Source organism: Oryza brachyantha, chromosome 3 (assembly GCF_000231095.2).
Source record: "Oryza brachyantha chromosome 3, ObraRS2, whole genome shotgun sequence".
In the NCBI taxonomy this organism is placed as follows: domain Eukaryota; kingdom Viridiplantae; phylum Streptophyta; class Magnoliopsida; order Poales; family Poaceae; genus Oryza; species Oryza brachyantha.
In genome coordinates, this window is record NC_023165.2 from 11,168,131 (window position 1) to 11,182,160 (window position 14,030).

General features: G+C 44.3%; 4 protein-coding genes across 10 annotated transcripts; 1 reads left to right on the forward strand and 3 right to left on the reverse strand.

The window, feature by feature from the left end:
- Positions 1-719: 719 nt before the first annotated feature.
- On the reverse strand, positions 720-4,564 carry LOC102708134 (ATP-dependent Clp protease proteolytic subunit-related protein 3, chloroplastic). Its single transcript, XM_006650006.3, has 10 exons — positions 4,159-4,564; positions 3,607-3,711; positions 3,038-3,160; positions 2,496-2,555; positions 2,037-2,133; positions 1,889-1,962; positions 1,703-1,756; positions 1,542-1,625; positions 1,179-1,300; positions 720-1,093 (listed from the first exon to the last, which is right to left on the reverse strand). Exons 1-9 carry the CDS (start codon positions 4,489-4,491, stop codon positions 1,205-1,207), a joined length of 1,026 nt encoding a protein of 341 aa, XP_006650069.3. The 5' UTR covers positions 4,492-4,564; the 3' UTR covers positions 720-1,093; positions 1,179-1,204.
- Positions 4,565-6,702: 2,138 nt separating this feature from the next.
- LOC121053798 (protein RALF-like 22) lies at positions 6,703-7,345 on the reverse strand. The gene has a single exon (XM_040521601.1). It carries the CDS (start codon positions 7,343-7,345, stop codon positions 6,917-6,919), a length of 429 nt encoding a protein of 142 aa, XP_040377535.1. The 3' UTR covers positions 6,703-6,916.
- A 19-nt stretch (positions 7,346-7,364) lies between these two features.
- On the reverse strand, positions 7,365-12,108 carry LOC102708419 (cell cycle checkpoint control protein RAD9A). Of its 5 annotated transcripts, none has more exons than XM_015834869.2 (10): positions 11,963-12,108; positions 11,568-11,823; positions 11,132-11,389; positions 10,915-11,030; positions 10,449-10,513; positions 10,139-10,365; positions 9,717-9,864; positions 8,828-8,868; positions 8,570-8,728; positions 7,365-7,465 (listed from the first exon to the last, which is right to left on the reverse strand). In XM_015834869.2, exons 1-9 carry the CDS (start codon positions 12,065-12,067, stop codon positions 8,604-8,606), a joined length of 1,341 nt encoding a protein of 446 aa, XP_015690355.1. In that variant the 5' UTR covers positions 12,068-12,108; the 3' UTR covers positions 7,365-7,465; positions 8,570-8,603. The 5 variants fall into 5 exon arrangements, with proteins under 5 accessions (XP_015690355.1, XP_015690354.1, XP_015690353.1 ...); XM_015834868.2 differs by lacking the exon at positions 7,365-7,465 and adding an exon at positions 7,961-8,181; XM_015834867.2 differs by lacking the exon at positions 7,365-7,465 and adding an exon at positions 7,961-8,186.
- A 167-nt stretch (positions 12,109-12,275) lies between these two features.
- LOC102708698 (40S ribosomal protein S21) lies at positions 12,276-13,812 on the forward strand. 3 transcript variants are annotated; one of them, XM_006650008.3, is made up of 4 exons: positions 12,276-12,365; positions 12,679-12,767; positions 12,847-12,979; positions 13,583-13,812. In XM_006650008.3, exons 2-4 carry the CDS (start codon positions 12,718-12,720, stop codon positions 13,646-13,648), a joined length of 249 nt encoding a protein of 82 aa, XP_006650071.1. In that variant the 5' UTR covers positions 12,276-12,365; positions 12,679-12,717; the 3' UTR covers positions 13,649-13,812. The 3 variants fall into 3 exon arrangements, with proteins under 3 accessions (XP_006650071.1, XP_015690210.1, XP_040377939.1); XM_015834724.2 differs by lacking the exon at positions 12,276-12,365 and adding an exon at positions 12,429-12,500; XM_040522005.1 differs by lacking the exon at positions 12,276-12,365 and adding an exon at positions 12,482-12,500 and having other exon boundaries at positions 12,682-12,767.
- The last annotated feature ends 218 nt before the right edge of the window (positions 13,813-14,030 follow it).

The window sequence follows — 14,030 nt, forward strand, 5'->3', positions numbered from 1 at the left end:
CTACGACGAGCCCCAACATGCCGCGATGCCGCCGCCGCCGCCGCCACCGCCACTAAACAATGGAGAATATGTCACCGCGAGATGTGCCGGTGCGTGGCCGGGTGGCCGCACTCTCAAGCCAGGTACGCGGCTGTGGTCACGTCTGACTGCTGTGTACCTTCTTCTAAGAGCAGCTCCAATATTTCTATTATAAGAAGTTGCATAGAGAAAAGAGAAATGTATAGGATAGATGCTTCACATGGGAGAGAATGCTCCGGCTCTTGTAATTAGTTTAGATTCTCACCACCGTGGAATCTAAAATGAACTGAAAACCATGAACTAAAAACATACATCTTGGTTCTGCTTACGTTTATAAGCCAAAATTTGCTTTCTCAACTTTAAATTTAAAGTTAATTTTAAAGTAAAACGCTTTTGCTGACAACAGTGGGAAAGCTCTGAACGGTTAGCTCATCTTATAAAGTTATAAAGTGATGGTGCACCTGCAGTGACATGTCTCCTTTTTGCCAAGAGAACAGGCACAGTTGTGCACTCTCCCAATCCTGATACATACGCAGAGCATGGAAAGGCACATGATACATGGATAGAGCTTGTCTGAATGCAACTGTTATTAATAGAAGCCGTAGGTGCCTTGGATGATGGGCCTCCCAACATATCAAGCATAGAATAAATTGAGCATGTGGATGATTGAGTATTCGAGTATCACAGCAGCCATTATCGTATTCCCAGAACTGCATAACATAATAAGGATATATAACGGCCAAAAGGTATTCTAAAGACGGTGTTTCATTCATCTCGGACCTACTGTTCGTGCTGATACAGCTTGGACCTCAGCTGATCCCCCCTTCAGGCTGATTAACTACTGAACTATGTACCAGCAATGTCTATCAAAATCCCACGTGGAAATGATGCAGGGTACAGCAATTGCTCCAGAAAGTGCAAACCTTGCTAGCCCTGATTCAGACATCATGTTGAGTAATCCTATCAGTAAATTAACAACATCGCCAAGCTTTTAACCACCAACAGTGAACAACAGATGGGCATTGTTGTTGGATGACAACAGCTTGCACTGCCAGGACGGACTTAAATGCCTAACCTGAAATAACATCAAGCCAAAGATTAATGTAAATGTTCATAGTCCCAAACATCCATCTACAGGATAGCGGTTGATAGGATCTTACATAATTTAAAATTTCAATGTACAACATCACATTATATCAGGGCGTCTGACCCCAGCAACTTTGTCCCACTCCTCCGGGGAGAGCATGTTAGCCATGTACTTCTCCTGACCGCGCCAAAGGATCTGCAAATCACACAACTGGAAGATTTACCTTTTTGCAGTGTGAAATAATCAAGTATACAGCCAATACATTTTAGCAAGCCACCATTAAGGATAACAAAAAAGTTTCATGACTACATTGTGAAATCAAACATAGTTACAAGGTTGACTAGACAATAGTACAATACTAGTATTCACTTGAACTTCATATATGCCAAAAACAGCAAAATATTCAAGGCTGGAATACTATGGACAATGATAATACCTTGTCAATGACACCAAACTCCTTTGCCTTCAAAGAATCCATATAAAATGGCCCTCTCATCACCTTGTCTATTTTCTCTGGTGGCTGAAAAAAGATAAGTTATGTTCTAACTGACAACAGCATATCAAGTAGTTCAAGAAGTATATACAATATGCACATACATTTCCCGTGTGCCTCGCTAAAAGTCTCACCAAGGTGTTCCTGTTGTGCACAACCTACCAGAAGCAAAAGAAAGTAACTGTGACTACTATGCAACATAAACTGGGGAGACGGACAAAACTAACAGGCTAACAGCTCCTGTGTGCATTCCAATAGAAACTACTAGAAACTAACATCACAGTTTATACCTCTTTTGCACGAATAACAACATCAGATGCTTGCATCGTTCCATAAGAAGGGATACGAGGTTGCTGAATCATAGCTGGCATGGAAGAATATTTTCATCACAAAAGGAATCAATCAAGAAAAAAAATAGTACTCCTGGCATATTAATACCTTTGGCATGAGGAAACATATACCGTTTTCCTTTCTTTCCTGCTGCAAGGACAAGACAAGCATGACCTGCTGCAGCTCCTATACAAAGTGTATGGATCTGCACACACAAGGTAACTTCACTATGAAGAAGACAAACTGCAGTGTTTTGTCAGTTCAAAGCACCAGTGCTGAAAGACATGGCAAGTTTGACATTACCACCATTTTCTTGTTGATAAATGAATAAAGAAACAAGGGCAAATTATTTATCTTTAAGAGCTCCATAAGCAAACAAGCAAATAGCATCCATTAACAATTTCCAACAAAAATAGAAATATGGGGAATCGAGAGTTTAGAAAACAAATTCTTAATCTTTTGTAGAAAATGGTATTTTCTAAAATATTTTTAATGAACAACTGTCAGGACAAAATAAAGATAACGTGGTACTGATACCGAAGAACAAAACAAATGTAACATATGCACCTCAGTTTTCATCCGCATCATTGCATCATAGATAGCAAAACCTTCACTCTCCATCCCAACCTGTCAGTTTTCAAAATTAAATGATGGTTAGGAACTTAACATCTCAATTCTCAAACAATGAAAGTTTTACAGGGTTAAATAAATAATTCACGTAGTCAAAGCCTTCATACCAACCAAACCAAAGATTATTTTAATCTTTAAGAAAGGTGGAATAAGCTAACTGAGCACAGCTATCCCTCAAGAGTTTTCTCTGTTGTACTGCTAACTCAACTAATCTAGCCAAAACAGTGTTTCAGGCTAACTATCTTAGTTGCCAAACATAATATGTGGGTTAAGCTGACTTCTTGGGTGATTCAGTCTAAGAAATATCTGACAAATATGATGATAATTGATGACAGAAAAAAAAAACCCACTAGAGACTGCATGCTATGTCAGACAAAGAAGTTGGGCATGAAAAAGGCATACTCAATAGACACTTAAATCAAAACAGTAGAGAACAGTTGACCGCAAGCCATCAATGGAACAAGATAAGCAATGCTTACTGGTTCACCGTCATCACGAGCTGTTCCTGTCGAGTTGATGTATATGTAAACAGGTTCTTTACTATTCATCCACTCAAGGTACATTAACTGGGCAACGACAAGCTCCGTAACTGCTGGCACCAACTAGCATATCAAGAAAAGGCAATCTCATGAGGCTAAAGCAGCTGCATGAATAACTGATCTTATAGTTGCTTTACCAAAAATATATATTCATAATCTAAGACATCTTAAATATGCAGAGTATGTAAAGAGTTTGTTGTGACAGATGTATACTAGGAATAGAAAGCAACCAATCATCAGGTTCATCGAGTATTTAAGTCAACACTCGTTAGAAATGCTTTTTGCTAAATATTAAGCAATATTTAACCTCAGTGAAATGCTTAGTTTAAACTTTTGATAGCTCAGGATCTAACATCTCATCACATTGTTCATCCACGTTAATTGAGCTCAGCTTAATAATGTTCTTGTGTTCTTGCCATCATGTATTCATGTTTGACATCCACACATCTGAAATAGTAAAATATATGAAGAAAGGAATCCACACTGAGAACATCGGTGCAAATTCATACCGGCATGCCAATATAAACAATTCGGCCATGAAGAAGCAGTGATGGCAAATCAGGGGGAGGCCTTCTAGGCCTGTGCTGACTGTAAGAACTGCTAGATCGTTCCACCTGTCATAATTATAAGTAGCGAGTTATTAATTGAATCAATTTTCAATATAAAAAATAAAAAGTGCCCTTTGCGTATACAGAAGATTGAGCTGGGTATAGTACGCTTCTAATCAGCAGCAAATAAAAAGTATCAGTCACTGATTGAAATCAACACAATAGAAATCACCGTTTATAAGCTTTTAACACCCCAATTCCCGAAGACCGGCGGATAGTTTTGATGTATTGATTGAAGAGTGCTCGAGGGTGTATACTACTAGTTGAGAACCTATGCTAGATGACGCTGAGTGCTCACTAGTTTGATTTGTGCTATACTATGGATGAGGCTCTCATGTTTCAGCTAACTCAATGAACGCTATATTGCAATGGAGTACGGGCTATGTCATCAGCTTCTCATGTTTAGGCAAACTCTTTGCTGGAAAAAAAATTATCACGGAAACCCCCAACTACCTGCGCGGGCGAGGCCATGAGCTTGGCGTTCTGGAAGATCTCGAGGAACGGCAGGTGGTCGTCGCCGCGGCGCCCGCCGCCTGCCGCCGCCTCGATCTCCTCCGGCGAAGCGGCGGCGAGGGTGGACAGGAACGGGTCGGCCCTGGGGTTGAACAGCGGGTTCGGAGGCCCGGACGGCGGCGCCGCCCGCGCCACCAGCGCGGAGGACGCCGCGCTGCCCCGCGCGGGCCGCAGCAGAGCCGGGGGCAGGGAGAGGAACGCGGAGGTGGCCGCCGCGGCGGGGGGCGCGTGAGACGGCGTGGGCACGCGGAGGGACAGGGAGGCGGACGCCATGGGCGGGGGCCGTGCGTGCGTGCGAGCTCGCGAGCTCGGGGGGAGTGGGAAGGAAGACGGAGGTGCGTGTGGATAATTTGGTCGGGAGAGACTGCGCGTTGGGAAGATGGGTGGGGGTGCACTTTGTTCGTCGTGGGCTCATTTATTGGGCCGAGATGGGCCTGTTTCGGCCTCACTTGGACATTTGGGCCCATCCGAACGAAATGGCCCACGAACTTCCACTCGTAGCCGGCGTCCCCTCTAGTTCCGGAGGGGATTTACGTTTCAATTCCTTTCTTATTACTACGTTTGGACGAAAAGAAAATTCTAGTGGTGCTCCTAGGAGCAACCCCAAGAGTTCCCCAATTTCTGTTTTCCAAATTCTGTATTTTGACAAGTTTGAAAACAATATGACAAATAAAATTTTGTTTTATCTCCGAGAGTTTGGGATATTCTACTTGCCAAAAGCAACAAGCAAAGAACAAATACGTCATCATCGGCTAAAAAAAATTGACAGTAAATTACATCAGGATCATAAAAAGATCACATTTGTATAAACGAAAGCAAACCGAAAGAACAATACAACAGTATGGATAATCACAACAATGGCTTGTCCAATCAGGGAAAACGAACAACGAATCGGTGGAGAGAGAGATGATGCCAAATGTCAATTACACTAACAAATCGTCAAACATTGGTTTTGATGTAAAAATGTAAGATTGTAAGCCGTAATTACAGGTGCAGCGCCGCCATGGATTTCAGCCGGCTGGACATGGCGTCGGCGTCGGCGGCGGCGTTCTTCCGGGCAAGCCGGCACCACCTACGGTCGTCGGTGTCGGAGACCCGGCACGCCGTCACGAAGTCGAGCACCTTGCCGAAGATCCTGAACATCTCCACGGAGTAGATGGTGTCCCCGCCCCACTGGCCGCGTCCGGGTGCGACGACACCTCGCCCCACTGGGCGCGTGCCGAGGTCGAGCTCGAACAGCTTGCGCACCACCTTCTCCTGCCGGCTCGCCGCGCTGTCGCGGTCGCTCCACGAGACGCAGATCATCAACAGCCGCGAGGGGGCGGCGTCGGCAGGAGGAAAAGATCGCACTGTAAAAGTTTTAGGACGAGACACGAAAGAAACCCAGCGTCGTATTTTTCTGGATGCCAAGTGAAACGCCGATTCCTATATAAGCGTGCAACAAGAGGATATGAAAAATCACTAAAATTTGAGAAGTCAAATGGCACACTGTTGAAGGCAATTTTTTTTTCAATTTGCCAAAAAGACAGAGATGATAAGTTGGAATGGGAGACTTTTGGAGTTGCTATAACTAGAGTAGTGTTTAGGGCACGTATAAAGGGTTCTAATTGCCATCTCTTTCGCTGCATGCTCGCTGACGTAGAAGAGTGAGATGATAGAAGAGAGAAAAGTGATTGTTTTGAATGAAGCCAGCAAAATATCGACTCTTGGTGCATAAAACGAGAAGACAACCAAGAAATCTACTTTGTACATGTGCTGACTCTAATCAGAGAGGCTGATTAAATGGAATACGAACGAAGGATTAATTACTTTGTAAGTAAGAAGAGTCAGTTTGAAAGACTGTTTTTTTACGTGAGTAGTTTTTTCTGGTAACGTGACTTGACATAGAGCCTATAATAGACTTGAGCATGGAACATGCCCTAAGTGTTCCTCGACTTATATATCCCCATCTTCGTATCATAATCACGGAATTGAGGTATATATTAAAACATCAAAACATCAGCAAAATGCTGACGTCTGATTAATCGAAGCAACGCTTTGGCAAATCATTCTCATCCACATGACACCAATGCAGTTATATGGATGGACATTGCTAATAACAACCAAGTATTATCTTCGTATCATATTATGCTGCTACCTCTGTTTTATACCTCTGTTTCATAATGTAAAATGTTTGATTTTTTTACTTGCAACATTTAACCATTCATCTTATTTAAAAATTTAGTATAAATATAAAAATAACAAGTCGTGCTTAAAATTCTTTTGATAATAAAGTAAATCACAAGCAAAATAAATAATATTTCTATAATTTTTTAACTAAGACAAATGATCAAACATTACACGCAAAAAAATCAAACATTTTACGTTATGAAATGGAGGGAATATGTCATTATATGAATTCATACAGATAATTAATTAATTTAATTTAAATACATATAAAATGAATCTATATATGACCAAACATTTCATAATATGCAACGGAGGGATAACACATCGTAGAATTCAATATGGAGTATAATAAATCAATAATCCCTCTCAATCTCATGGACTGATGGACATCATCAGAGAAGGTGACCAGATCAAGCTAAGACGACGAGGAAGCTAAGTACAGTACATAGCAACAAGACACAATCTCCGCGGCAACGACGAGGAAGCTAAAGAAAAGCGCGCCGGCGTGCTCCGGCGGCGAGCTTCTGGCTTAGTCGCGGCACTGGGTGATGGCGGAGCAGCCGCGGGTGTAGGGGTTGGCGTCGGCGCCAGGCCGGCAGTTGTAGTAGGACGCGCCCGGCAGGGAGCACGGCACCGAGTTCCTCATCAGCGCCGCGTAGCTGATGTACTGCGGCGCGCCGCCGCCGTAGTCGCCGGTGACGTCGTCCTCGCCCATCACCACCTGGAACAGCCGCCGCCGCCGCCGCAGCACCGCCGCGCCGCCTCCCTCCCCGTCGGCGGCCAGGCATTGCTCCACCGTGCCCTGCAGGCACGGGTCCCCAGCCCGCGTCCACCCCGACGTAGCGCGCTGCCCGTGGACGACGAGCTGCTCGGCCGTCGACGCCGTGGCAGGGACGACGGCGAGCGCCGCCGCCGCGGCTACGACGAGGACGACGAACGGCAGAGCCCGCCGCGCCATGGAGGACGGCGGTGGCGTGGCAATGGGGGGACTGACCACCGCTGCGCCTCGTGAAGCGTGCGGTGCGGTGGTCGCCGGCCGGCAGGTGGTGGAGTGGCCGCGGCAGCTGACCGGAGAGGCCTTTATATGGAGCAGAGAAAGATTCCGGAGATTAGGCTTCGACTTATGTGCAAATTACGTCATTATGCCACCTACGTTGACCTTGCTTGTAAATTTGTCAATGGACGATTGGACGACTGCTTTGTTTCAATTTGGCTGGAATGCATTACTGATTTACTGGTGATGTTAAGCACACTGTTAGTGCTAATCCATCCTTGAACAAGTGTATTTTTAACTTGCCATGGATGTTCCAATCCATTTTTTTCTACCAACATTCTTGCTAACCAATATAAAGCATCGAAAAGAAGGTAAATTTTCTACAAATGTTCCTTTGAGTTCTTGCTAACCAACCAAAGCATTTAAAAGAAGGTAATGGGATTAGGACAGCAGGCTCCATCATTATAGCAAAGGGAGGATGCAGGTTGCTCGGAAGAAGCAAAACTCCCATTAGTAAAAGGAAGCAATTTCCATGCCAGATCTCAAACTTTTTTTTACTGTGCCATCTTCTATGGCCAGGTAAAGTAAAAGCATCACGTTGTTTAATCGCATTGCTAGATGCACAGTAGTGATGAACAAACCAAAAGCCCATACATTGATCATCAGAGAGAGTGTACATTGTAGTAGCATGAGTCGTTCACAGAGATTGAAATATATTGGAATAAGGGAACAGATCACTACAGAATTCATGATTCCTCCTAAACTTTGCAGCAATGAAATGATGGACCCTGCACATGTGCCTGCACTGCATGCACAAAGGGGTTTATGAAGAGATCACATGAAGAAGCTGATACCCGGTTGAACCCCCCAAAAACATTGGGGAGTGTAGAAAAGTTATTTAGAAACAGGTGACTATGAAGCTCATCTAGATTTAAACACACTTGCTTTCCTCACAAACAAAATAATGATTGTGCAACAGGCCACTTGTGCATCATAGAACAACTCACATCATGCCGTAAAAAAAATTCTCTACATTAGGTGAAAACGCAATAGCCATGAATACAAACATGTCACTGCCTTACTGGGTTAAGAAAATTACCATATGCTGTTAACTTCAGACCCAAAAGAACTAAGAGTAAGGAGTAAACTAATTTTTAGCCATTCTGTATGCATCTGGTTGATATGTACCTAAATTATAAGAATCCGTATCGGTCCGTAGGGCCTAGTCCATGTAGTATGGTGTTGTTTGGACAAAAAGCTCCTCCTCATCATCGTCGTCGTCATCTTCATCAGCACCTACCCAATTGCTTGGGTGATGCTGTGAGCGCGGGTTATCACTGACAACATCTGCAACAAAAACAAAAGGTTGTTTAAATATTCAGTGGCAATACAAATGACTCACTAAGGAATGCCTTATAAGATGTGTTTTATGTTGTGATAATTAACCAGGAGGCTCTTCCAGGTGATCCATTTGCATAGGCTGCACTCTGTAGTACAAACTAGTCAAGGAACACATTTTGGAAGTAGGAAAGCAGAAGTTATTTGACACAGATCTCATACATCCCTTTTCATTATTAACAACAAATGGAAAATCTGCACGGACATCAAATATCTTGACATGATTCACCAGTTTTGTGCAGTGACAAATGTTCAGTACCAGGAATTAATTACCATACAAGTACAAATGTATGTAATTGCTTTTCATAGTAACTACGCCTATGAATTGTATGCAAGATTTTTATGGGCTCAGCATCATGCCTCAGAAAACTGCAATCGATCTTTCAGACACTATATATGTGCAAACAAATTAGCCAGGTCAAATACAGTGGATAATAAGTTCAATCCTAATGCTTAGCCTCAACATAATCACCAAAAGGTATTGTATGGTTTTAAATAGCTGAAATGCAGTAAATATGCATTTACCAATGAGGAATATATGCATGCAAACACAGGCTCTATTCGGTTCATTGCTACAATATTGTGAGGAAGCATTTCATGCTGAGGGATGCTGATATTATAATCCCAATTTAAGAAACATTCTTGTATGCTGCCTTAATTTCCTTAAGATTGACTGATTGAGAGAAACAGATAAGGATGTACAAGCACAATGATATCATAATACTGATTAAAGAAAACTCTGTTTGGATCCAATTTAATTTACTTCGACTGAAGAATAAAGTTAAGGACTGATGTTAGTATGTGTGATGTCTGATGAACACAATGGAAGGTCACAGTTGGAAGAAACAAGATCCAAAAGTGCAGCTGCAGAATATGATGCAGTAGCAAATAATAACAGTGGATAAATTTGGAAGAATAAATTGAATTTATAGGATACGTATCATTTGCATTATCTGCGACAGGTGGCTTGCAGCGAGCATTTACACTATGCAGCATTGAAGTGTCATTCAATGCATTAGCATTGGCATTTCTCTCCATCTGGGTGTGTTTTTCTCTGTTAACTTCAAAACTTTTGGGAGCACTACCTGTTTAACAAAAGCTTTCTTATATTTAACTAGAAGGATGATATACCAACAGGGCAATTCTATGATCAGGGAGAAAAGAGGTTCTCCAGTCACCAGTTAGTTTGATCACACCCAGTCAAATGGCATTCCGTGCAGTACACTCCAATTCTGGCCCTCACAAAGCAGCCAATATGCACTGCACACCTTTGGCCCTGTGTTGAGTACAACACAGGAAGGCCTGTCTGGTGTGTGACCATACCAACGGTGACAGGATCCATTTATTAGAAATACACACCTGATAGCTCCGACCATATTTTAGTATGGTTTGAGACATTTTCAGGGACTGGTCGTGGTGTAGACGCATCCCTTGGTTCTTCTGCTTGCTGTGCAGAAGTAGCTGGTTGTTGGGCAACATCGCTATCAGTAAGCTGGGATACAAGCATAGTGGCAAGAACTAGTGTTGCATCAAAATCAGAACTTGATCCATCGTCAACCCCAAATTTCGGTACCAAAAGAACAGGCCTACAATTCAAATGAAGCCTTGTAAGGTCCAATCCCAAATGAATTAATATAGATAATAAAACTAAACCAGTATGGCAACTTACTCGCCAGCCTTCTGAAAGAATAGGAGGATCTCAACTTCACATCCTTCACAAAATGTTAAGAAAGCCTAGTTTGGAAGAGAAAGAAAAGTAACAAGCAAGAAATAAGTACTCTCATGCCATAAAAATACTAAAGCAAGGAACTAAGTTGTTGCCTTAATCGATAATCAGGTTTCAGAAACATCAGATATTTATACCAACATATCAGAATAGCACTTGCCATAAAAACACATCTATTCCAACAATGTGATAGAAGAATTAACAAACTAACAAAACTACATCCAGCAAAACAACCAGCATGTATCATGGTTTTAATGAAATATTCTTGATTCAATTAACTGAATGCTAAGTACCAATTATTTCTCATTTCAAGGAGCCATTCTATAATTATTTTGATTATTTGGTCCTACACTTAATGAATGTAAGTTGTCAAATTACAAAAGACTGATAGGGGCTAATCATAGATTACCTTGAGTTCTTTCACCCCGAATGTGACATCCACTGGGTCACCAGAATGCACGTACTCCACAAACTCTTCTGCTGGGTCAATCCAAAGTTGTGTGTGCAACCTTGTATCGCAGTCATCTGCATGACCGCAAAATGCAAACAAAGTTCACAATCCACAACCCAATTGCCTCAAAATACCCAAAAAAAGGATCATAGTTTACAACACCAAAAGAAGCCACCTTTCGTCGGGTCGATGTAGCTTCTGAGCTCGACAGCCTTTCCCTCAACCTCACCATCCACGCCGACATTAGAAAGCCCAGCAGCAGGATCGGTGGCAATAACCGTGAGCTCCTGCAGCGAGGACTGGAAATTGGAGAGCAGGCGAGCGAGGTCCCGCGGCCGGATGGCGAGGCGGCTCGAGAAGTTGCTGCGGTCGAGCGCCAGCGTCTGCACCTCGGTCTCCGCGCTGCACGAGATCCAGTACGTCTTCTTCACACCTGAACAAGCTCGAAATTTTGATGGCGCACTCGCCAAAACAGCAAAAGATGGCGGCAAACTAAAGAAAAAGCGCGCCAACAGCAGGAAATGCCATATGGGACGAAATGTTGCGCGCAAAGATCCCCTAAAATTGCAAAACCCTAGACGGCGGAGGGGATCGGGGAGCATGCGCCGTACCGTTGAGGCAGTGGAGGGTCAGCTGCAGCTTGGGCGCGTCGGGGTGGGGGAGGGAGGCGGCGATGCGGTCGAGCGCCGGGGTCGGCGTGCGGAGCACGGAGAGGACGGACTTGAGGAGGACGCTGCACTGTACTGGCGTCGAAGATGGCGCCGAGGCGGCGGCGGCGGAGGAGAGGCGGAACTCGTCGAAGAAGTCCCGCGCCAGGGAAATGGAAGCGAACGCCGACCGCGAGCTATTGAGCGTGTGCAGCTCCAGCTGAAAACAAAACCGCACAAAAAAATTTATCAAAAACACCCTGCTGCGACTGCCGGAGACGGCGAAAGGAGGAGAGAAAGAGAGAGAACCGCTCGCCGCCGGCCTGGGCAACGGCCGAACAGGCGGAGAGCCAGCCGACCTTGGCGGGGTGGCCCTGGAGGACGAGGTCGGAGCCGACGCGCGCGAGGCAGGTCACGCACCGCGTGAACGTCCTCAGCGCGCCGCCGCTCATAGACAGCTCCATCGCCGGCCCCGCCGCCTCCGCCGCCGCGTTTCGTTCTCAGGTCGGCTCGCCTCGTGGGGAGGGAAACTGGGTGGGCCTTCTGGACACTCTTAATGGGCCTACTGGGCCTCGGCTCAACAACGGAGCGCCCCCCCCCGAAAACGTCGAGCCGCTGACGGTGGGCCCACGGCCACCAAGGCTAGGGTTTATACGAGCCACCTCCTCGCCCCTCGCGACCTCACCCTTCAAACGCCGCCGCCGCAGCCGCAGCCGCCGCTCCTCTCTTCGGTCTCGCTTCCCTTTCTCTCCGGGAGATCAGGTGAGTACCCCATCCTCTTCATCCCCTCAAGCCTCCGCTGATCTGCTTCGTAGTGCTCCTATCCGCGCGCGAGCTTAGCAGCAAGATTCTTCCGGGGGTCTCTCCTGATTGAGATTTGCGAGGAGCCGGTCTTGGGTTAGCACATCAAATCGAGTAGCATGTTGTTTTTTCGGGAGAGGAGCTATGAATCTATGTGATAAACTAATAAATCTGTACTAAGTCCCATTTGGAGAGGAGGAGCCAGCGAGTCTATCTCCATTGCTGTTCCATGCATCTGATTATGCGTCTGACTGTTTCATCTCGCGCCTTGTAGTAGTCGCTGTTGTGGTGTGTTCCTCCATCCGCCGCCACCATGCAGAACGAGGAGGGTCAGATGGTGGACCTCTACGTCCCCAGGAAGTGGTACGCATTTTGGGTAGGTTGGTTTGTTGTTCTGCCGGTGTTTAGGTTTACTAAACTCTTACGGTGTTGGTTCTTGCAGCTCGGCCACAAACAGGATCATCACCGCCAAGGACCATGCCTCGGTCCAGATCAACATTGGGCATGTGGATGAGAATGGGCTGTACGATGGCCGCTTCACCACGTTTGCTCTCTCTGGGTTCATCCGTGCTCAGGTTATTTACCTTTGTAAATGTTATCTTTTGTTTATTTATTGTGTTGAACTGTTACAACGTGTTATTCGTATTATTTCCCACATTATCGTGAACTGAATGTGCATTTCTTATTGCCAGCACCTTATCATGTAACTGAACTTGAATGTTATAACTACACTAGCAGAAAGTCTGATGGGGCTAAGTGCTCTTTGTTTTGTTTTGGGTTGGTGCCATGTTTTGCTTCTTTTTCCTGACCTGCGTTTTACATAATCATTTGCTCAATCTTGTTTATTTCATTTGAAACCAAGTTAGTTCACTTTTCTTTGAATTTTGAGTTGTCTGATATTGTGACAAATTTACCTGTCCTGAATGATGGCAATGTAGGAAACACTATTCACTTTAGCTTTGTTATACACTGGCATTGTTTATCGTAATGTTTATTCCTTGGCATCCTCTGTTTTTAAACTGCACGTCTAATGAGATTCTGCTTGATGCCGCCCTTGTAACCAGATAAATGATTGCTAAATGATCTAGCCTTTTTTTCCTTGCTCATATGTTATGAACATATGACTTTGTTACTATTTTCCTCCTTCGATAGGTTCTCATATCATTTTGTCTTGACAGGGAGATGCTGACAGTGCGCTGGACAGGCTGTGGCAGAAGAGGAAGGCTGAGATCAAGCAGCAGTAGATCCTGCTAGTAGTTTTACCTGGAAGAGCTCAGCTTCCATTTCATGCCTCTTTAGCTTGATTTCGGCTGTTACTCTAAAAGCATAAGACTTGTGTGACTTCGTCGGTTTATCGTGATCATGTTTTACCCGCGTTGAAGCTTTATCACAATTTTATTTATTGATGCATTGTGTGATCATTGCGCTTGTTTGAAAAGAGAATCCATGTTACCATGCTCATCAGAAGTTCTGAACATGAGCCTTTCAACACGCAAGTACTAAACACGCGAGTAATCAAAAACTATAAAATCTTCAGTACATATACTTCCTCTGCATGTATAAAATCTTCAGTACATATACTTCCTCTGCAAGTAAGATTGCAAGATGTTTGATTTTTTTTAATAA